Source organism: Lontra canadensis, unplaced genomic scaffold (genome assembly GCF_010015895.1).
Source record: "Lontra canadensis isolate GAN:19392208 unplaced genomic scaffold, GSC_riverotter_1.0 scaffold107, whole genome shotgun sequence".
In the NCBI taxonomy this organism is placed as follows: domain Eukaryota; kingdom Metazoa; phylum Chordata; class Mammalia; order Carnivora; family Mustelidae; genus Lontra; species Lontra canadensis.
In genome coordinates this window covers 485,926-507,880 of record NW_022631101.1, presented here as the reverse complement: position 1 = coordinate 507,880, position 21,955 = coordinate 485,926, and the positions used below count along the sequence as shown (strand labels likewise).

The 21,955-nt window shown below is 40.8% G+C and overlaps 2 protein-coding genes across 3 annotated transcripts in view; both read right to left on the bottom strand.

Annotated features, from left to right (window-relative positions):
- LOC116855970 (zinc finger protein 226-like) overlaps nt 1–21,955 on the bottom strand; it is a 98,535-nt gene that overhangs the window by 50,825 nt on the left and 25,755 nt on the right. The window lies entirely within an intron of this gene.
- On the bottom strand, nt 1,346–17,884 carry LOC116855974 (zinc finger protein-like). 2 transcript variants are annotated; one of them, XM_032839075.1, is made up of 5 exons: nt 17,845–17,884; nt 13,761–13,853; nt 11,370–11,496; nt 10,739–10,831; nt 1,346–3,293 (listed from the first exon to the last, which is right to left on the bottom strand). In XM_032839075.1, the coding sequence occupies exons 2-5, from the start codon at nt 13,773–13,775 to the stop codon at nt 1,900–1,902; spliced, it is 1,629 nt and encodes a 542-aa protein (XP_032694966.1). In that variant the 5' UTR covers nt 13,776–13,853; nt 17,845–17,884; the 3' UTR covers nt 1,346–1,899. The 2 variants fall into 2 exon arrangements, with proteins under 2 accessions (XP_032694966.1, XP_032694967.1); XM_032839076.1 differs by lacking the exons at nt 13,761–13,853; nt 17,845–17,884 and having other exon boundaries at nt 11,341–11,423.

Below are 21,955 nucleotides of genomic sequence, written 5' to 3'. Positions count from 1 at the left end.
TGGTTTGGACCTTCCTGGGCTGATTTTTGGAGTGTTCTCTGTGCCTCCTGGATCTGGCTATGTTTCCTTCCCTACAAAAAGGAAGTTTTCAGCTATTTCTTCATATAAACTTTTTGCTCCCTTTTCTCTCTCTTGTGGGATCCCTTCAATGCAAATGCTATTTTGCTTGATGGAGTCAGAGTTCCCTAAGACTATCCTCAATTTGCATAATTTTCCCCTCTCATTTGCTCAGCTTGATTACTTTTCATTTCTCTGTCTTGTAGATCATTAATCATTCCTCTGTGCCATCTAACCTATTTATGCCATCAAGTGTTTTAATTTATTGTGTTCATCTCTGATTGGGTCTTTTTAATCTCTGTGGTAGGGTCTCACTGATGTCTTCCACTCTTCTCAAGTCCAGTATCTTTATGAACATTACATTACATTCTCTATCTGGCATATTACTTACATCTACTTTGGTCTTTTGCTGTGGTTTGGTCGTTTTTCATTTGGGGGATATGCCCACTCTCCTCATTTTGTCTCTATTTCTGTATCTTATTAAAGTCAGTTACTAACATCTCTTGGCTCTTGGAGGTAATGGCCTCATGGAGTCTTCTGTTCCCTGGGAACTGTCGCTTCAGGGCATGTCTCCTAAGTGTGTTGCCTATGCCTGCTGTTGTGTTCTGGCTGCCTTTTCCTTCAGTCTGGTCATCTGCGGAGGCTCCCTTTGCCTGTTGTGGGCAGTGTTTGGTCTTCAGCTGGCTGAGGTACATCCTAATGTGGGTTGGTCTACATGTGAAATGAGACCTGCTGCCACTGCCACCTCTGGATGTGACGTCCCATAAAACATGCAGGTCGGGAGACGAGGTGTTAGTGGAATTTGCTCTACTCTCCCAGGGGAAGGGGCTTGCAGTGCCAGGACTGAAGGACGTGTGCCTGGGAAAGGCAGATCCACTGGACCACAGGGGGCAGGGCTTGGCGTAAGCAAGTTAGGTAAGGAGTGTTGGCGCTGCTCCTTACCTAACTTGTAAGCAGGTGGCCATGTGTTTATGCTGGGGGGCTGGGAGGGAAATGGTACCTACCAGCTCCTTTGTTCCTGGAGGGGCGTCCCCATGATCTCTGCCTCTCCAGGCCATGCTCTGAGATGAATTAAGTCACTTTGTCTCCCGTCTGCCCCTGACGTTTTCAAACTGCTGACTCCTGGCTATATCTCCATTGGTTGGTTGCCATGCTCTCCTAGAGCCCAGCCCACAGAAACTGAAAATCCAGGCTTTTAAGTCCCACTGGTTGTAAGAACTCATGGAATTTGGCCCCTCTCACTTTCAAAGCCAAATGTTACGGGGATTTATCTTCCCTGTGATGTTTTTTGCCTTCTCCCCACCACTGGCTCTGTCCCAACCACAGATGGACACACTCTGTTTCACTCTCAAACTGCATCTTTGCCCTGCCTGCCTTCTTTGATATTGCCTCTTCTCTACCTTTAGCTCATGAGTTTGTTATGCCAGGCTTCAGGTCGATTTCTGGGTCACTTACACTGATGTGTTGTCTAGCTGTATCTATGAAAGGAGGCAAGCTTAGGGTCCTCCTACTCTGCCATCATCCCTAATTCTCTCTCTTCCCTTTGATTCATTTAACAAACAAGTACCAAGTGCACATACAGAGTGCTACTCCATGTTTATTATATAAATTCAGCAGCAAATAAACTTCTTGTTATGAAGATTATATTCCAAGAGACACCAATTTTAATATCCATTAGAGTTTGGTTAAGTGATTAAGGAAAGATGATTTCAACAGCCTGTTTCTTGAGTGATAACTTCAACTGCTAAGGCCTTAACTAAAGCCCTCATTGCACCATTTGTGTGATCTTGAGATCACGGAGATATATTCAGCTATGGATGAAACATTCACTTTACTGTTTTCCTATGAGACTGGATGAAATTTATCACCAGCATGGATTCTGTGATGAATTTTAACATATGAACTTGAACTGAACTGCTTACCACATATCTTACACTTGTAAGGTTTCTCCCCTGTGTGAACTCTCTGATGAGACTTTAGATGTCCAGATTGACTGAAGACCTTACCACACACATTACATTTGTATGGTTTCTCCCCAGTGTGGACTCTCTGATGAACTTTAAGATTTGAGGTCCTAGTGAAGTGCTTACCACATGCCCTACAGGTATATGGGTTCTCTCCCATATGCACACTCTGGTGCACATCAAGATCCAAGCTTGTCTTGTAGCCCTTCCCACACTCCTCACATTTGTATGGTTTTTCTCTGGTGTGGACTTTCTGATGAGCTTGCAGGCATGATTTCTGACCAAATCCCTTCCCACACTCTTCACATTTGAATGGTTTTTCTCCACTGTGGACTCGCTGATGTGTCAAAAGAGGGGAGACCCATCTGAAGCTCTTCCCACATTCTTTACAATGATAGGGTTTCTCCTCTGTGTGGAACCTCCGGTGGTAATAAAGATGTGTTCTAGAAAAGAAGCTCTTTCCGCATTCCTCACATTTGTGTGGCTTCTGTCCCATGTGGACTTTCTTATGGATACGAAGACGTGAACGCCAAGTATAGGACTTCCCACAATCCTCACATCTGTATGGTTTTTCTCCTGTGTGGACTACACAATGACTATTAAGTGCCGATCTACGACGAAAACTCTTACCACAGATATCACACTTAAATGGCTTCTCCCCAGTGTGGATTCTCTGATGGTCCTGAAGATGACAAGCATTAATGAAGGCCTTCCCGCATCCCTTACACTTATAAAGTTTCTCTCCTGAGTGTAACCTGCAATGATTACTAAGTTCTGATCTACGACTGAAGCCTTTCCCACATTCTTCACATTTGAATGGCTTCCCTATGGTGTGGACTTTCTGATGAGTTTGCAGATGTGAGCTCTGACTGAATTCCTTACCGCATTCATCACACCGATACTGCTTCTCTCCCAGGTGAACTCTCTGATGAATACGAAGCGCTGAGCTATAAAAGAAGCATTTCCCACACTCATGACATGTATGAGACTTCTCTCCCGTGTTTAACTGTTGAAGATCACAGTTGGAGATATCACTGAAGAATTTTTTACACCCATTTCCCTGGTAAGTTTTCTGGCCTGAGTGAGTTATAGGCAGTCCTGCCCCAACCTGGCCAGGGAAATCATGTTGTTTGTAGAATTGAGAACTCTTTATCATGGAGTCTTGATACCGGGCTAAGTCTTTAGCAATCTGTTGCCAGATTTGCCAGGATGAAAATTCTTCATGTGGTTCTGCTTTAGCAATAGTCTCCATCTCATGTTGGACTTTGTATCCTAAAATGACAGAGAATGCAGATGTGGACAAATGAAAGCTTTGTTCAATGTCTTCAACCATTTAGCAGTTGGCAAAGAGCATGGGACTTTAATGAATCCAGGACAGAATCCCTACATCCTTCTAGTGTATATCACGGTCTCTGGTTTAAATGCCTACACAAACCAAGAGGTAGTCCAGTAGGCTCCTATGCACTAAGCATCAATGAAACAAATTCAGAATCACTCTAAGCCTCATATGTGATAGACAAATTAGAAATCAAAGATTTAATAACAAAAATGATCATGATACAGGTCAATTTTGCTGTTTCTATTGAATTTCATAAGTCAGTGTAAACACATATTAAAAAAAAAAAAAAAAAAAAAAAAAAGCTCCATGCCCAGCATGGCTTGAACTCACCACCCTGAAATCAAGACCTGAGCTGATACTGAGTCAGACACAACTAATTGAGCACAGAAGTAAACTCTTAAATAGTAAATTATGGGGCAAGTAAATTATATACACAGTGAAGGCCTTTGTCCTCAACATGTGACAGACAGTTCTAAGCCCCTGGCATGTCATGCCTCAAAGGAGTGCCGTAGGGTCTTTGATCACATTAGGCAGTTTAACAATATGATTTAGGGATGAGACGGACCACAGCAGAAACACCAAGACTATGATTTTAGGTGGGGCTTTCAATCACCTGGTGGTGTGAACCAAGGGACTGAGAAAAACCATATGAAACCATTCAGTCTATACTGGTCAAATGACAGAGCTCCAATAATTACTCTGGACACAGGATCAGGTGAGTTTCCCTAATTGGTAACATCCTGTGTATTAACTGTACACCTTCATTTTGCAAAGTAACATAATAACACACCCCTGACCCAATGGAAAGGAAACTCTGCATCTGGCACGTCCCTAAACTCCCTCTCAAGTATTTTTTCTCTTGCTTGAGTGTAAGGTGTACCCTTCCCTATAATAAATGCCAGCTGTGAGTAAAACAGTATTCAGTGAATTCTACCAGTCCTTTTAGAAAATGATTCAATCTGAAGGCAATTTTGGGATCCTCTCAAACCTGTAGTTGGTGTTGAGTGCCAGGAGATCCATGTAAACTTTCCCTCTAAACTTTGTAGTTGCTTAAACAATTTGCAATCCTATGTATCAAGCACCTAGAACTGATTATAGATATATATTCTAAGTATTTCTGCAAATTCTACACAATGTGTGTAATTCATCTTATTTTCCTGTGTTAATACACACAGAAAATTAAGATATCTGAAATTAACATTTTATTCATTTATTTCCAGAGAGAGAAAGCAAGAGCACAAGCAGGGGGAACTGCAGGCAGAGGGAGAAGCAGGCTTTCTGCCGAGCAAGGAACCCAATGTGGGACTCGATCCCAGGATGCTGGGATCATGACCCGAGCTGAAATTAAAAAGGGAGAGGAAACTGTAGTTTTGCTGTGAAGTCAGAATACCCACAAGGAGGGCGGTGTTCCTGATTAAAGAATCAAAGGTGACAAGAACCAGGAGGGGTGAAAAAACTATATGGAGTTTATGAACTGGTTTCTTCTGAGGCTTCTGGAGTCTCTGATTCAAAACAGAGTGTGAGAAATCTTTGAATGTAGATAAATTAGGCTTTCACCACAGTCTTTCTAATTGAAAACTGTAGCCTTTTAGTCAGCTGTAAAATAAATTTAGAATCATACAATAAGCATTTAGGAAAAAGGGACAGTAACTATCTGAGCATCATTACTCACAGGAGTGGAGTGACTCCATGAACTGTCTTACAAAGTCATCCGTATAAATCTACATACGCATGAATTTTTTTTTTTTTTTTTTTTTTAGATTTTGTTTATTTATTTGACAGAGAGAGTGAGCGAGAGCAAGCACCAGTAGGGGGAATGGCAGGCCAGGGAGAAGCAGGCTCCCCACTGAGCAAGGGGTCTGATGTGGGGCTCGATCCCGGGATCCTGGGATCATGACCTGAGCCAAAGGCAGCTGCTTAACTGACTGAGCCACCCAGGTTCCCCAATATTTCTTTTGGATACACTAAAAGAAGTATTTCCTAGTAGGGCTTGTGTTCTAAAAGGTCTGAAAACTTAGTTCAGGAACTCAGCAAGTCTTTCATTAAACTATTTGTTCAAATGTAAAGAAGTTCTAAGGGTAAAAACTTGGAAAATTACCAACAGGTGAGTGTGTACCTCTTGGTAGATACTAGTTTATGGTTGTATTTAATAAACTATCCCTTTAAAATAGTTTTCTTTGGGGCATTTGGTGGCTCAGTCAATTAAGCTTCTGCCTTTGGATCAGGTCAACCCTGGGATCAAGTCCTGCATCAGGCTCCCTGCTCAGCGGGGAGCCTGCTTCTTCCTCTTCCTCTGTGCCTCTGCCTGCTTTTGCACACACACACTCTCTCTCTCAAATACATAAATAAAAATCTTAAAAAAAAATAGCAGGGGACTTTAACACCTCACTTACATCAATGGACACATCATCTAAACAGAAAATAAACAAGGAAACAATGGCTTTGAATGACTCACTGGGACAGATGGATTTAAAAGACATATTAAGGTAAAAAAAAACCAAAAAAACAGACATACTAAGAACATCCTAAAACAGCAGAATACACATTCTTTCAAGTGTACATGGAACACTGTCCAGAACAGATCACATATTAGGCCACAAAACAAGCATCGACAAATTAAAAAGATCAAAGTCATATAATGCATCTTTTCTGAGCACGATGATATGAAACTAGAGGTCAACCACAAGAAAAAAATCTGGAAAGACCACAAATACATGCATATTAAATAACATGCTAGTACATAATTAATGGACCAACCAAGAAATACAAGAAGAAATAAAAAGTACATGGAAATAAATGAAAACACAACAGTCCAAAACCTTTGGGATGCAGAAAAAGTGGTTCATTTTTTAAAAGATTTTATTTATTTATTTATTTGAGAGAGAGAGAGCGAGCGAGCAAGCACAAGTGGGGGTAGGGGCAGAAGGAAAGGGAGAGGCAGGCTCCCCACTTAGCAGGGAGCCCATGTGGGACTCAATCCCAGGTTGCTGGAATGACCATCTGAGCCAAAGGCAGGTGCTTAACTGACTGAGCCACCCATATGCCCAGAAAAAGCAGTTCTAAGAGGGAAGTTTAATAGCACTACAGGCTGACCTCAAGAAGAAAAATCTCAAACAACCTAACTTCATACCAAAAGGACCTAGAAAAAGAACAACAAACAAAACCTAAAACCAGCAGAAGAAAGTGATACAGATTAGAGAAGTAAATGATACAGAAACAATAGATTAATGAAGTCAAGAACTGATTCTTTGGGAAAAAAATCATTAAAACTAAGTAAGCTCTAGCTAGACTTACAAGGAGAAAAAGAGAAAGGACTCAAGTGAATACAATCAAGAATGACAGAAGAGAAATAAACAACCACAGAAATACAAATAATTACAAGAGAGTATTATGAAAAACTACATGCCAACAAATTGGACAGTTTAGAAGAAAATGGATAAATCCCTAGGAATATATAACCTACCAAAACTGAAAAAGGAAGAAATAGAACATTCGAATAGACCAATTATCAGCAAAGAAATTGAATCAGTGACCTAAAAAGTCCCAACAAATCAAAGTCTAGCACCAAATGGCTTCACAGGTGAATTCTGCCAAACCATACTATCCCCCAAAAAAATAGAAAAGGGAAGAAAACTTCCAAATTCATTCTATGAGGACAGTATTACCCTGACACCAAAACCAGATAAACACACCACCCAAAAAAAAAAAAAAGAGAGAGAGAGAGAGAGAACTACAGGTCAATATCTTTGATCAACACAGATGCAAAAATCCTAAACAAAATACCAGCAAATCTGACAACACATTAAACAAATCATTCACCACAATCAAGTGGGATTTATTCTGGGGTTGCCAGGGTGGTTCAATATTTGCAAATCATTCAACGTGGTACATCACATCAATAAGAGAAAGGATAAGAACCATATCATTGTCTGAATAGATGTGGAAAAAGCATCTGACAAAGTACAACATCCACTCATGGTAAAAACCCTCAAAAAGTAGGCTTAAAGGCAACATAAAGGCCATATACGAAAAAACCACAGGTAACATCATCCACAAAGGGAAAAACCTGAGAGCTTTTTCTCTACAGTCAGAATAAGACAGGAATATCCACTCCCACCACTATTATTTAACATAGTACTGTAAGTCCTAGCTTCAGGAAGTAACAAAAAGAAATAAAAGGCACCCAAACTCGTAAGGAAGAAGTAAAACATTTGCCATTTCCAGATGACATGATACTACATATAGAAAACCTGAATGTCTCCACCAAAAAAACGCTAGAACTGATATTAATTAAATTTACTGAATTAAATTAATTCAGTAAAGTCACAGGATACAAAATCAATGTACAGAAATGTGTTGTGTCTCTACACACCAATAATGAAGCAGCAGAATTAGAAATTAAGGAATCAATTCCATTTACAATTGCACCAAAAATAATGAGATACCTAGGAATAAAGCTAACCGAAGAGGTGAAAGACCTGTACTCTGAAAACTATAAAACATTGATAAAAGAAACTGAAGATGATGCAAAGAAATGGAAAAAGACATCCCATGCTCACAGATTGGAAGAACAAATATTGTTAAAGTGCTATATTGCCCAAAGCAATCTACACATTTAATGCAATCCCTTTCAAAACAACCTGTCAGAATGGCTAAAATCAAAAACACAAGAAACAAGTGCCAGTGAGGATGTGGAGAAAAAGGAACCCTATTCGCACTGTTGGTAGGAATGCAAACTGGTGCAGTCACTGTGGAAAATAGTATGGAGGTTCCTGAAAAAGTTAAAAATACAACTATACTACCACCCAGCAACTGCAGTATTGGGTATTTACCCAAAGAATAGTAAAACACTGATTCAAAGGGATACAGGCATCCCTGGAAGCAGCCCAAGTGTCCATCGATCAAGGAACAGATAAAGAAGATGTCGTGGATAGATATATACAATGGAATATTATTCTGCCACCAAAAAGAATGAAATCTTGCCATTTGCAATGACATGAATGGATCTAGAGAGTATAATGCTAAGTAAAATAAGTCAGAGAAAGACAAGTACCATATGATTTCACTCATACACGGAACTGAAGAAAGAAGACAAAAGAGCAAAGGGGAAAAAAAACCAAAAAGAGACAAACCAAGAAACTACAGAGAAATTTTGGTGACCAGAGGGGAGGTGGAGGGGGGTGAAATGGGTGATGGGGACTAAGGAGGGCCCTTGTGATGAGCACTGAGTGATGTACGGAAGTGCTGAATCACTATACTGTACACCTGAAACTAATGTAACACTGTATGTTAACTAACTGGAATTAAAATGTTAAAAAAAAAAAAGTTTTTCTTCCCAGAAATGACTACAAAAGGAAAGCCACAGGGAAAGGATGTTCCCTGGTGCGGTCACAACCACAGTGCTTGGAGGAGTCCTTGGGAGCTGGGTCAAGTGCTTGTACAGAAACACAAACCACACTCCAAGTCATCTAAATAAGTAGAAATTATATAGGCAGCCATTTGAAGACAAGAAATATTCCTCAATATCTTCAATTCACTCTGGTTTATGGTCACTTATTAGCTGTTGCCATGAGTCATGGAGTGGTGAAAAGGAAAACTATGTCCTGTTTTCTTACAAGGCTTCTGGGCTGTTTCTTTGAAAACAGGGTGGGAAAACTTGGCACATAAATAACCTGGTCTTTTTTGCATCCATTTTTTCAAGGTGCAAACTAAAGACTTTTAGTGAGCTGTGAAATAAATTTAAAAGCCTGTAATAACAGAGACCTGTACCTCTGGGGCTAATAATGCATTATATGCTAATTAAAAAAATTATAAAAAATAAATAAAAATAAAAGCCTATAATAAGCATCCAGAAAAATAAACTGTTCTGCATCACCAATAGCAAGAAATACAGTTAAATTCTCTTATCCATGAATTCATTCGCAAAGTGAATAAATATTTATAGGTATCTGCTGCATCCATCTGCTGGCCTAGGCACTGAGGACACATCAGTAATCAAAACAATTAAAATTCTCCTCCTGCAGATTATACCCACTGGGGAGAGAGAAGTGAGAGGTAAACAAAAGCATGGGAGACACAACAGAAGGCAAGAGGAGTGACAACAGCATTGTATTCTACACAGAATGGTTAGAAGGCCTGCGTCATGCATGGTATTAAAACCCAGCAGAGACCTGGACGAGAAAGAGAAGAACCAGTAAGATTTTTGGTGAAAGAATATTCCTGGCAGAATGAAGAAGTAAAGGAGCCCGAGGGAGAAGCTTCTGTAACAGACTTAACAATGGTTCCTGGAAGATGTCCAGTCCAATCCCCAGAACCTGTGAACATGTTATGTTATGTTAATTGGGTTGCAGAGGCAATGAAAGGTGCTAATCAGCTGATCAGAAAAACAGAAAGAACATTCTGGATTGTCTGGGAGGAAGCAATGTCATCGTAAGGGTCCGGAAAGGTAGGAGACAGGAAGGAATGCAGCCTTGTAGACACCTTGGTATTATCCCAGTGAGATATGTTAGAGTTCATACCTGAACGACAAAAACACACTAAAAGTTTATTGTTTAGTCTGCTATATTCATAGTAATTTGATACGGCAGCAATAGGCAATGTACAGTATCCTTGGCAGGTTTGAGTAACAGCAGGGGGAACACGGGTGGAAAAATGGAGCGAGAGGGGCACCTGGCTGGCTGCAACTCTTGATCTTGAGATTGTAAGTTCAAGCCCCATGGTGGTTGTAGAGATAACTTAAAAATTAAAAAACAAAACAAAACACAAAAACCTTGGAAGAAAAATAAAAATGGAATAAGAGAGAGAGGACAGAAGATGTATTCAAACAAGAGGGATTGGGGATGCAGAGCAGACTCCGGGGGAATCCAGGAGCCACTTTAAGTGGTTTTCACTGTAGGGCAGGGGGAAAAAAAGAAGCCATAATGGATTTTTTTTTTTTTTAAGATTTTATTTATTGATTTGAGAGACAGAGAGAGAGAGACGGAGCATAAGTGGTGGTGGTGGGGGTGGGCAGAGGGAGAGGGAGAAGCAGACTCCCGACTGAGCAGGGAGCCCAACATGGGGCTCAATCCCAGGACACTGAGACCATGACCTGAGAGGTAGACGCTTAGCCGACTGAGCCACCCAGGTGCCCAGCCATAATGGATTTTGACCAGAGGAATGGCAATGTCAATTACATTACCTAAGGATCCCTTTGGCTACTCTGTGGAAAACAGATGTAGGATGGGAAGGGTGGGAGCAGGACAACCCACACAGAGGCTGTTGTGATAATCCAGGAAAGAGGTTTGGCAATTTAGAACAAGGTGATCGAAATAAGCACGGAGAAATGTCAAACAGACCGGAGAGTTGCCTCCAAGACTCACGGCTTCCTGGTTCTTACCTGAAATGCCTTTTCTTTGGGTTGCTAACTTCATCATCCAAAACTTTTCTTCTCTTACCAAGTGGACTCCGTCTCGTTTGGATGGTTGATGCCCTGGGAGCACACAAAGTCATATGCTTAAAGTCAACACGTTCTAGATAAGATTCACTGGAAAACGGGGTTCCTACTTCATATTCTTCAAGCAACCAGAAGCAATGTTTATCAAACATTTGTTTTCATGACCCGTTGGAAGAAATATCATTTGCCAAGTCTCCTACACGTATACAGAATCAGTTAGGAAGTACTTACTCTTCTTTGATTTTTTCAGAAGAGTGTGAGGAGGATTGCTATTAACTAATTTGTTTATTTCATTAAAAGTTGCTAACAGGACTCATTGTACTAGTTTTATAACTCATGATAGGATCAGAAATAGGTAAGGTAGAGCTGTATACTATCCATTTACATTTCTTCAACAAAACAAAGATCTACCTGTTGGTAAAAAAACAATGCTCTCTGCGAGTCCCACATATATTAGGGAAGTCAGATCCCCAAACTCAGAGAACCAGTTCAAGCGCCCTAAAACCTTGAAAACCCAAGGATATGAACCCATTCTTGGAACTAACATTCAGTTACAGAGGGCTCGTGTCCTCACCCACAGAAACCAGGTTCCTGAAGTTCTCTAGCATCACGTCTCGGTACAGCTTCCTCTGGGAGGGGTCCAGCAGCCCCAGTTCCTCCTCGGTGAAGACCACCGCCACATCCTTGAACGTCACCACCTCCTACAACACCAAGCACGTGTCGTCTCAATCTTAAAACCGACCTTCACTGAGAGGGACAGCACTGAGAGATATATCTTCTTATCTGTCACTTTTACTCAACAGAATGGCTAACATTTCTGATGCTTGGTTTCCTGTGTAAACCTGAGCAGATTTCTTTTATTTTACATACTTAAGTGGAAGATGAGATCAGGAACCCCCTTATACAGCAGCTCTAAGGTGTAAATGCAGAGACAGAACTAAGTGCCTGGCAAATCCAGCAAGACTGGATGTTTTAAACTAAGGTTATACCTCAGTTCATAACTGGAGGCAACCAAGATGCCCCTTAGGTGGTAAGTGGATAAACTGTATATCCAGACCAGAGTATAATTTAAGGATTTAAAAAAAAAAAAAAAAAAGAGAGCTATCAGCCATGATAAAACATGGAGTTACCTTAAATTCATATGACTAAGTTAAAGAAGTCAATCTGAAAAGCTACATACTGTATGAGTCTAACCATATGACGTTCTGGAAAAGGTAAAACCATGGAGACTACAAATTGTGGAGTCTAAGAAAAGATCAGTAGTTGGCAAGGGTTCAGGGAAAGGAAGGATAAGCAGGTGGAACACTGAGGGTTTTTAAGGCAATGAAAGTACTATGTAGGGTACTATAATGGTGGGGCCACATCATTACAAATTTGTCCAAACCAGCGGAAAACAAAAACATCAAGAGTGAATCCTACAGTAATCTATGGACTCTGTGTGATAATGACGCACGGAGAGAGGTTCACCCACTGTAAAAGGTGTACTCCTCTGATGGTGGAGGTTGACGATGGGAGAGTTTGTGGGTGTGTGGGGGCAGGGTGGGAAATCTCTGTACTTTCTGGATTTGACTGTGAATGTTTAACTGCCCTAAAAAATAAAGTCTATGTGTATGCACATACACACAAACCTGAGGTTACACGTTACTTTGAAAAAACTAATACATGATGGAATAAAAGCAGATCAGTTAAGTGACATGCAGGGTATGACTTGGACATAAGACAGAAAGAATCCTGCTCCTCCTGTATGAAAATCTCCGAGATTTGCATAAAGTGGCAGTTAGAGCCTACTGCGCTGTGCCATATTTGAATATTCTTTTTAGAGATTTTATTTTTTAAAAATTTTTATTTTTTATTAACATATAACGTATTATTAGCTCCTGGGTTCAGGTGTGTGAATTGCCAGGTTTACACTTCACAGCACTCACCATAATACATACCCTCCCCAATGTCCATAACCCACCACCCTCTCCCTACCCAGCTCCCCCTGGCAACCCTCAGTTTGTTTTGTGAGATTAAGAGTCTATGTGCCGTATTTGAATATTCTATCTACAGAACTCTAACGCTGCATGTGTCAAATATACTTTTTCATTATTGAGCTCCTGGTACACTGAGGAGAAAAAATAGCTTATTTGGAGAAGTGATTTTTTTTGCAGAAAAAGACTGCAGGTAGGAAAATTATCACCTCAGTATTGCTTCAAACAGACTCCTAAGCCACCTTAATGTGTAGCAGCAGCAGGTAGTTAAAAATTAAAAATCATATCAATTTAATAGGAATGTGATATAATCACAAATAACAAATGTTCTATAATGTTAAATGAAGAAGCACAAGTCAATATTAGATGTATATCATGAATATTAATAAATGTGAATATACACGAGAAAGAGTACGAGAAAATAAAAATAGTTGATGTCAGTGGTGAAGCAAGCAGGAAAACTGGGCATTCCTATTAATTAGTCCACATTTAGTTTTACATATATATATATATATATATATATATATATATTTATGTTCAATTAGCCAACATATAATACATCATTAGTTTTTGATGTAGTGCTCAATGATTCACTAGGTGTGTATAACACCCAGTGCTCATCACACACCTTTTTTTTTTTAATAAAATGAATGACAAAATAAGACAAATGCTAAAAACAAATACAGAATAAACAGGTCATTTAGCCTGCTGTTCTCCCTGAGTCACCCCAAGAAATGAAAAAAATACATAACTTTTTTTTTTTTTTTTTTTGAGAGAGAGAGCGAGCAGAGAGGGAAAGAGAGACTCCTAAGGAGGCTCCTGGCTGAGCACATGTCCAAGGCAGGGATCAATCTCAGGACCCTGAGATCATGACCTGAGCTGAAATCAAAGAGTCGAACACTTAGCCAACCAAGCCACTCAGGTGCCCCAACATGTAACATTTTGAGTAGTGAAATGGAATTTTAACAGCAAGAAAGGCAAGCCATATGCACCTTGAATGTGGTCATTTTGTCTTCCTACTTCTGGAGAGGTACAGATTCCCAGAATACGGAGTCCTGGCAAGGCAGACCTGTGCCTGGTTGTGTCTGGAAAGGCAGAAAAGGACATGAACGCGTGCCCAGGGATAATGCTCGCCTACATGAATGCTTATTGTGAATTAGCCAAGGAGCCCCTTCCTTCCAGTGGCTGCTGCTGTCCACAGCACGAGGAGCCCATCATGGCGTGGCTACTTCATTCCTACACAACACACACACTGTTGCTGTGTGTTGCCTTGTGCTATCTTGTGGCTCCCAAGGTAGCAGTTCAAATGCTGGTATGATGGAAACTGAGACAACATAATGAGTCGAGCAATAATTATCTCTCTGGGGCAAATATATCTGGGTTCAAATCCTACTTCCGTCTCTCACTAATTTTATCATCTTGGGCAAATTAATAACACCTCTTTTCCTCAATTTTGCTATCTGTACAACCGGGACAATAATATTTCCAACTCATGGAACTGCTGAGAGCTGGACAACACTTTGAATACACTCAGAATTTCTCATTTTTGTAGCTCTGGTAAAAAAAAAAAATGACACTCTGCAGTATGAAATTGCTCTTATACATGTGATTTCTACCAAAAGACATCGCAGGGTACCTGACTGAACCTCTGACAAACCAGTCAACTCTGCCTCCCTGTCTTCCCTCATACTGTGTTACCTTAGCGGTAATTTTTAAATTGTGGTGGACAGCCACTTTCCCCAACAATAACGACATTGGTTTCTAGTATCTACTATGAAACACAAGATTCTGGGGGCAGGGTGGATGGGGCCAGTATGATGAAGCCAATCTGGAAGTTTTGGCAGTCTGTCAAAAAGTTAAACCAGAAGCTACCAGTCAGCCAAGCAATTCTACTCCTTGGTATCTACCCAAGAGAAATGAAAACATATCTCCAAACAAAAACGAGTACTTAATGTATTTATAAAACTGTTATTTATAAGAACCCCATACTGGAAACCAAGATGTCCACCCATGGGTGAATGGACAAAGTGTGGTATGTCCACACCGAAATACTAATGGGCAATAAAAAGGAATAAAATTATGATGTGTACAACAAGGATGAACCTTGAAAATAACAGAAGTGAACAAAGCCAGTCACAAAAGACCACATCTTGTATGATGCCATTTAAATAAAGGGTTCATAATATAGAGACAGAAAAGAAGTTAGTGGTTGTCTGGGGTTGTTGAGAACACGGATTAACTATAAACGGTAACAAGGGGTCTTACTGTAAGAATGGAAATGTTCTAAAATTGAATTATGGTGACAGCTGCACCACTCAATGTTACAAAAATCACTCAACTGCGCACACGCAAAGGGAAAATTTTGAAATGTAAAACAGAGCATCATCTGATAAACAACATCTCATTTAAATTAACAAACCTGGACTCAGAGTCTGTATATAATTTATATTTGAAGGAATGAAAAAAGAAGCAGGAGGAAAGCAGATGTGATCTATACAACAGAAAGCCCACTAATAAAACATGTCTGCCCATAGGAAACCTTAATCACAAAAAGAAACAGTGACTTCGGTGGTAAAATGGCACAGAGCTCTCCTTTGCTAAGTGAACAAAATTGGCATCACCAATATAAGAACCAAAATACGTCCTTCAGCTCTTGTTATGCTGACTAAAAAGGCCATCTCACCAGCTCTGTGGAATTGCAGCCAACAACGCATAATCCGCAAACTGTGAGGTCTATCACATAAAATTCAAAAAGATGGACTTTCTCTGATATTTCCTGCCTCCACATCATGAACAAAAATATCACAAACAAAATAATGAAGGAGGAGGAATCATTTCAGATTAAAGGACACAACAGAAAACATGACAGCAAAAGGCAGCCCACAAAAATGGCTTTAATTGGGGGAAACAGATATAAGGATTTTATTTTTTTTTTAGTTATTTTTTTAAAAGATTTTATTTATTTATTTGACACACAGAGATCACAAGTAGGCGGAGAGGCAGGCAGAGAGAGAGAGAGGAGGAAGCAGGCTCCCTGCTGAGCAGAGAGCCCAACTCGGGGCTCCATCCCATCATGACCTGAGCGGAAGGCAGAGGCTTTAACCTGCTGAGCCACCCAGGCGCCCCCAGATATAAGGATTTTAAATGAAAAACAGAACACATTTAAGTTTGGACTGAGGGTCAGATAACAGCAGATTAACAATGTAATTTTCTGACTTTGATCTAGATACTGTGATTATAGAAGAGATTATCCTGATTCCTAGAAAGTAAACACTGTTTAAAGGAAAAACGCAGGACTAAAAAGGCATTACTTAGGCCAAATCACCCACCACAGCTTAATGCCTAACCTAATTGCAATTTCAACCTCCCCCCAGAAACACGGTCTTAACCAGTCACTCAGGAATTTCCTGATAAGCACCTATGAAGTTAATCTAACACCCAGGCCTTCTCCACGCCTTCAAGATGAGGTAATCTGCATAAGATCCCTTGCTTTTTCCTCCAAGGGAAAGTGACCTTGCCTCAAACAATCCTTTCTTTCCTCTTGCTAATAATAACTTCCTTGCCCCATCCTCCTTCCTACAAAAACCTTCCATTTTGTACAACTCCTGGGAGCTGCCTTCTACTTGCTTTACGGGATGCTGCCCAGTTTATGAATCATTTAATAAAGTCAATTAAGTCTTAAAATTTACTCAATTTTTTTAACAATGCAAACATTTAGGGTAAAAGAGGTATCGTCTACAGCACAATCTCTAATTCTTTGGGGGAAAAAAAGGGATGTGTGAAGGAAAAAAATGCAAGAACAGTTGACAGTTGGCAGCAGCGAGGCCTTGGTGTTTTCAACTCATAAAAATTGCAAGAATATCAGCAATTTTCAGACATAACTACTTATTGACAATAGTGCAACAAGAAATGCAGTCTTTTTTGAGATAAAGGCCAAGGAAAGAAAGGAGGCTCTGAAATACCATAATTCTGTCTTTGTCCCTGAGAAATCGGAAATATTCTGTCCCCACTCCGCCTCTCCTCCTTTCCCGCTGGAAATGGTTTGGGAGGCTTAACCTTCAAAATAAAACTGCCAGTTGTTTTACTGGAACAGCAGAGAACTGCAAACCAGAACAAGCAAGATATGGCAAAACCACAAGCAAGTCCACAGAACAAAGGAGAAAAACCCTCCCTTACAGGGGAAAGGGAGAAATTGAGAACGCTGTCCTAAACAAAAAAGTCCAATGGAGTAAACTGCGGCTTGGAAGTATAGTCGCTCTTCATTGGCTGAGTTTTGACAATTTCTCATTGGCTGGGCTGACGCAGGGGCAGGAAAGTCGTTCTTCCTCCCTCTGGGATAGTAACTAATAGCCAAAATAGTATCAGGTGGTCTCTTCCAAGTGGGTCCGCAACTGACAAGAGTTAGGGTAGGGTAGGAGGGCTTTCCCCTGCCAGCCTCTGACTCCACTCTAAAGCTGGTTTCCTTTTATTAATTTTCGCAGGAGTAACCTCAGAAGGGGTTCGGGACGATCAAGCTTCCTAGAGGGATCAAAAAGAAGTGCCAGGACTTCTTGCAGCTACGATATTGGTGGCTGTCTGGTTACTAAGCACTTAACAAAATTCAAGAGTCTAATACCAAGAGACCACTATTCACCACGGGGGCAGGAACTGTCCTTAAGACTTTTATTCATACCATCTCGTTTGATTCTCAAACCACTGGAGTATAGGAAGGTAGGAATGTCATCCCAATTTTATAGAAAACAACATCAACTATAAACACACAAACACACACACACACGCCCCCACTAGAGCCAGGGAAATTTAAGTAAGTGGCCCAATGTTCAACCGCGCGAAAAGGGCAGGGGGAGGGAAAGGTGTGCGACCTGGGGAGCCAGGACTGCAGGCGGAGAGCCCGGGAAACCCTCCACCAGGCCATACGCTGCTCAACCGCCCCAAACGCCAAGAGGGTTCCTGGAGGGAACGCCTCTCCAGCCCTCAAGCCCCCTCTCTCGCGCGGAGCTCTTAACCCAAAACAATGACCAGTGGTACTGGCACCCAGGGAAGTTCAGGAGGGTTCCGAATCCAGAACCCACTCACCACAGCCACAGGAAAGCCCGCAACGGAAGCCGCGACAACCTGGCCACCTGAGCGGAAGTGCCCGAGACCGTCCCGCCCCCAGGCTGCGCCGGAGCTCTACTACCCAGAATTCCTCTTTCCCGGCCGCCTTGCGGAAGTAGCCGAGTCTCTACATAACTGACGGACTACATTTCCCAGAAATCCGGAGAACACCAGCGCCATTCCCATCCTCCTTGGCCGGAAGTGCTTGCGATTTTTGGGAGATGGGGTGCTATAGATTCCACAATGGCAATGGGGCTAAGTTCGTGTTGTCTAGTTCTTGGGCGATAACGTGCATTTCCACACTGGGGCTAGAGTTTAACTTTCAGGAGTCCGGCATCAGAAAATATTGTTACTTAAGCTGCTATTAGTTTTGTCTCTACTGTAACAGTCAACCTAGCTCATATATGATTGGAAAGTTTTGTTCAAACTGCAGTGATGAACTTAAGATCCTCAGAAGAATGCACATCTGGGTGCCTGGGTAGCTTAGTCCTTGGGCGTCAGCTGAGGTCATGATCCCAGGGTTCTCGGGTAGAGACCATCTGGCTCTCTGCTCAGCAGGAAGCTGGCTTCTCCCTCTCCCACTCACCCTGCTTGTGTCCCCTCTCTTGCTGTGTCTCTCTCTGTCAAATAAATAAATAAATAAATAAATAAATAAATAAATAAATAAAGCTGTACATTTGGAAACCTACACAGCAGAACTGTGGATAAAAACTTTAATTTAAAACTGTATTACAAAATTCATGGGCCCAGGAGAGGTATGGTAATTTGGCTGATGCTTTATTACCTCTCCCACATGAGTCTGAATCTCCCAAAATCCGTAAGTCACCTCCATTCTGTCAGTACACTATCATGTAATGGCCTGAAGAAACACTGTGCCACAGAGAAGAGCCTTTAATGGGAATAGCCAAGGGCCCTCAAGAGAACCTTGTGGGCATCAATCTTGGCATTTCCTGAGATATTTGGTAGACCACTCAGATGGTATAAAGGCCTGAGACAACCCCAAAAGGAGAAACAAGATTGGACACACATGGGCCCAGATCCCAGCTCTAGGCACCCCAACTGGACAACACTCACTACCAGTAATGACCAAACTCAGGCAGGAGAGGGTAACATTAAAAAAAAAAAATTGGTATTGCATAGTATGAGCCCTCCTGAGGCACAGGGCCTGACCCCCATCTACTTGGATCTAAGAACTGTACAGTCCCCTCCATTCTGACAATCTCACCTCTTTAAGCACACATAGTCTTCTATTTTTATTTACATTCTAGTGAGTTAACATACTGTGCAATTGTGGTTTCAGGAGAATTCAGTGATTCATCACTTATATACAACACCCAGTGCTCATCATAACAAGTGCCCTCCTTAATACCCACCACTCATCTAGCCCATCCCTCAACTACCTCCCTCCATCACCCTTCAGTTTGTTCTCTATCATTAGGAGTCTCTTATGGTTTATTTGCCTCTTTGATATTCCCCCTTACTATGTGTTCATCTGTTTTGTTTCTCAAATTCCACATATGAGTGAAATCATGTGGTATTTGTATTTCTCTGACTGATTCATTTCGCTTAAAGTAATATACTCTAGGGGCGCCTGGGTGGCTCAGTGGGTTGAGCCTCTGCCTTCGGCTCGGGTCATGATCTCGGCATCCTGGGATCGAGCCCCACGTCGGGCTCTCTGCTCAGCAGGGAGTCTGCTTCCTCCTCTCTCTGCCTGCCTCTCTGCCTACTTGTGATCTCTCTGTCAAATAAGTAAATAAAATCTTTAAAAAAGTAATATACTCTAGGTCCATCCACATCATTGCAAATGGTAGGATTTCATTCTTTTTGATGGCTGAGTAATATTCCATTGTTTATATATACCACATCTTCTTTATTCATTCATCAGTCAATGGACATTTGAGCTGTTTCCATAATTTTGGTATTGTTTTTTTTTTTTTTAAAGATTTTATTTATTTATTTGACAGAGAGAGATCACAAGCAGGCAGAGAGGAGGAAGCAGGCTCCCCGCTGAGCAGAGAGCCCGATGCGGGGCTCGATCCCAGGACCCTGAGATCATGACCCGAGCCGAAGGCAGCGGCTTAACCCACTGAGCCACCCAGGCGCCCCCATAATTTTGGTATTGTTGATAATGCTGCTACAAACATTGGGGGTGCATGTACCCCTTTAAGTACACATAGTCTTATAAGCTACAGAGCCATGAGTATCTTTAACTATGATGTCACCCTTAGCCTGACATCACCAAAACTGGTCTTTAAAAGACTGGGCTTATGACAGAGAAATTCCACTCCTAGGTAAGTACCAAGAGAGATTAAAACATATTTACACACTTGCACAAAAATGTTCATAGCAGCATTATTCATAATAGCCAAATTGTAGAAATAATCCAAATATCCAGCAACTAATGGACATTTAAATAAAATGTGATATATTTATAAAATAGAATATTATCCTGCAACTAAAAAATGAAGTACTGAGGGGTGCTTGGATGCCTCGGTCAGTTGAACGTCTGCTTTCTGCTCAGGTCATGATCCCAGGTCCTGGGATCAAGCCCCACATTGGGTTCTCTGCTCAGCAGGGAATCTACTTCCTCTGCCCCTCTCCTTGCTTGTGCTTTCTCTAAAATAAATAAATAAAACCTTTAAAAAATGAAGTACTGATTCATTGGAGGGTTAACCTTGAATATGTGCTTAGTGAAAAAAGTTACACACAATAAAGAATGTTTAATGATCCTATTTATATGAAATGTGCATAATACATCAAGCTGTAAAGGAAGATCAGTTGTTATCAGGGACTTGTCCATTGGGAGTCGAAAAATGATTGCTAATAGATGGGGGGTTGGTGAGCTGTTGAAAAAATTCTGGAACGAGATAGTGGTGATAGTTTACATCTTTGTGAATATACCAAAAATCATGCAATCATACACCTCACTAGTGTAAATATTAAAGTATGTGAATTATATCCCAATTAAAAAAACTATTTAAAACTATTTCCCTCTCATAAGTTATTATGGACTGAACTGTGCCCCTCTGTCATGCATATGTTGAAGTTCTAAACTCCAATATGACTGTATTTGGAGATACGGTATTTAAGAAAGCAATTAAGATTAAATAAGTCATTAGAGTGGGGCCCCAGTCTGATAGGATACAAACAAATGGGAAAGTATTCATGTTCATAGATAGGAATAATTTATACTGTTAAAAATATCAATACTACCAAAAGCCATCTATAAATTCAATGGAATCCCTATGAAGATTCCAATGGCATTTTTTTTTTACAGAAGTAGAAAAAAACACTCCTAAAATTTATACGGTACCACAAAAGACCCCCAATAGCCTGAGAAAGAAGAACAAAGCAGGAGGCAACATACTTCCTGATTTCAAGCTATACTATAAAGTTACAGTCATCAAAACAGTATGGTGCTGATATAAAAACAAATAGATTAATGGGACAGAATTGAAAGCCCTGAAATAAACCCAGACATATATGCTCAACTAATATTTGACAAGGGAGTCAAGAACATTCAATGGAGAAAAGACCATCTTTTCAAAAAATGCTGCCAGAATAACTGGATTTTCACAGGTAAAAGAATGAAACTGGGGGAGCCTGGATGGCTCAGTGGGTTGGACCTCTGCCTTCGGCTCAGGTCGTGAACTCAGGGTCCTGGGATCAAGCCCCACATTGTGTTCTCTGCTCAGCAGGAAGCCTGTTTCCCCCTCTCTCTCTGCCTGCCTCTCTGCCTACTTGTGATTTCTCTCTCTCTGTCAAATAAATAAAATCTTAAAAAAAAAGAATGAAACTGGATGCATATCCTATACCACTCACAAAAAAGAACTTAAAATGAATTAAGAACTTAAGTGTAAGAAACTCCTAAAAGAAAACAGGAATAAATCTCCTTAACATGGGTCTTGGTTATGATTTTTTGGATGACACTTAAAGCACAAATAACAAAATAAAAAACAAGTGAGACTATATCAAGCTAAGAAGCTTCTGCAAAGCAAAAGAAAGCACCAACAAAGTGAAATGACAACCTATGCAATGGGAAAAAAATCTGCAAGCCATATATCTGATAAGAGAATAATATCCAAAATAG

What these genes read in the sequence shown, in the direction of transcription:
- LOC116855974 (XM_032839075.1), bottom strand. An exon ending in CAGGAACCTGGTTTCTGTGG is followed by an intron (nt 10,832 to 11,369) that starts GTGAGGACACGA and finishes GTGTGCTCCCAG; the next exon opens with GGCATCAACCATCCAAACGA. An exon ending in CCAAAGAAAAGGCATTTCAG is followed by an intron (nt 3,294 to 10,738) that starts GTAAGAACCAGG and finishes CTGTCATTTTAG; the next exon opens with GATACAAAGTCCAACATGAG.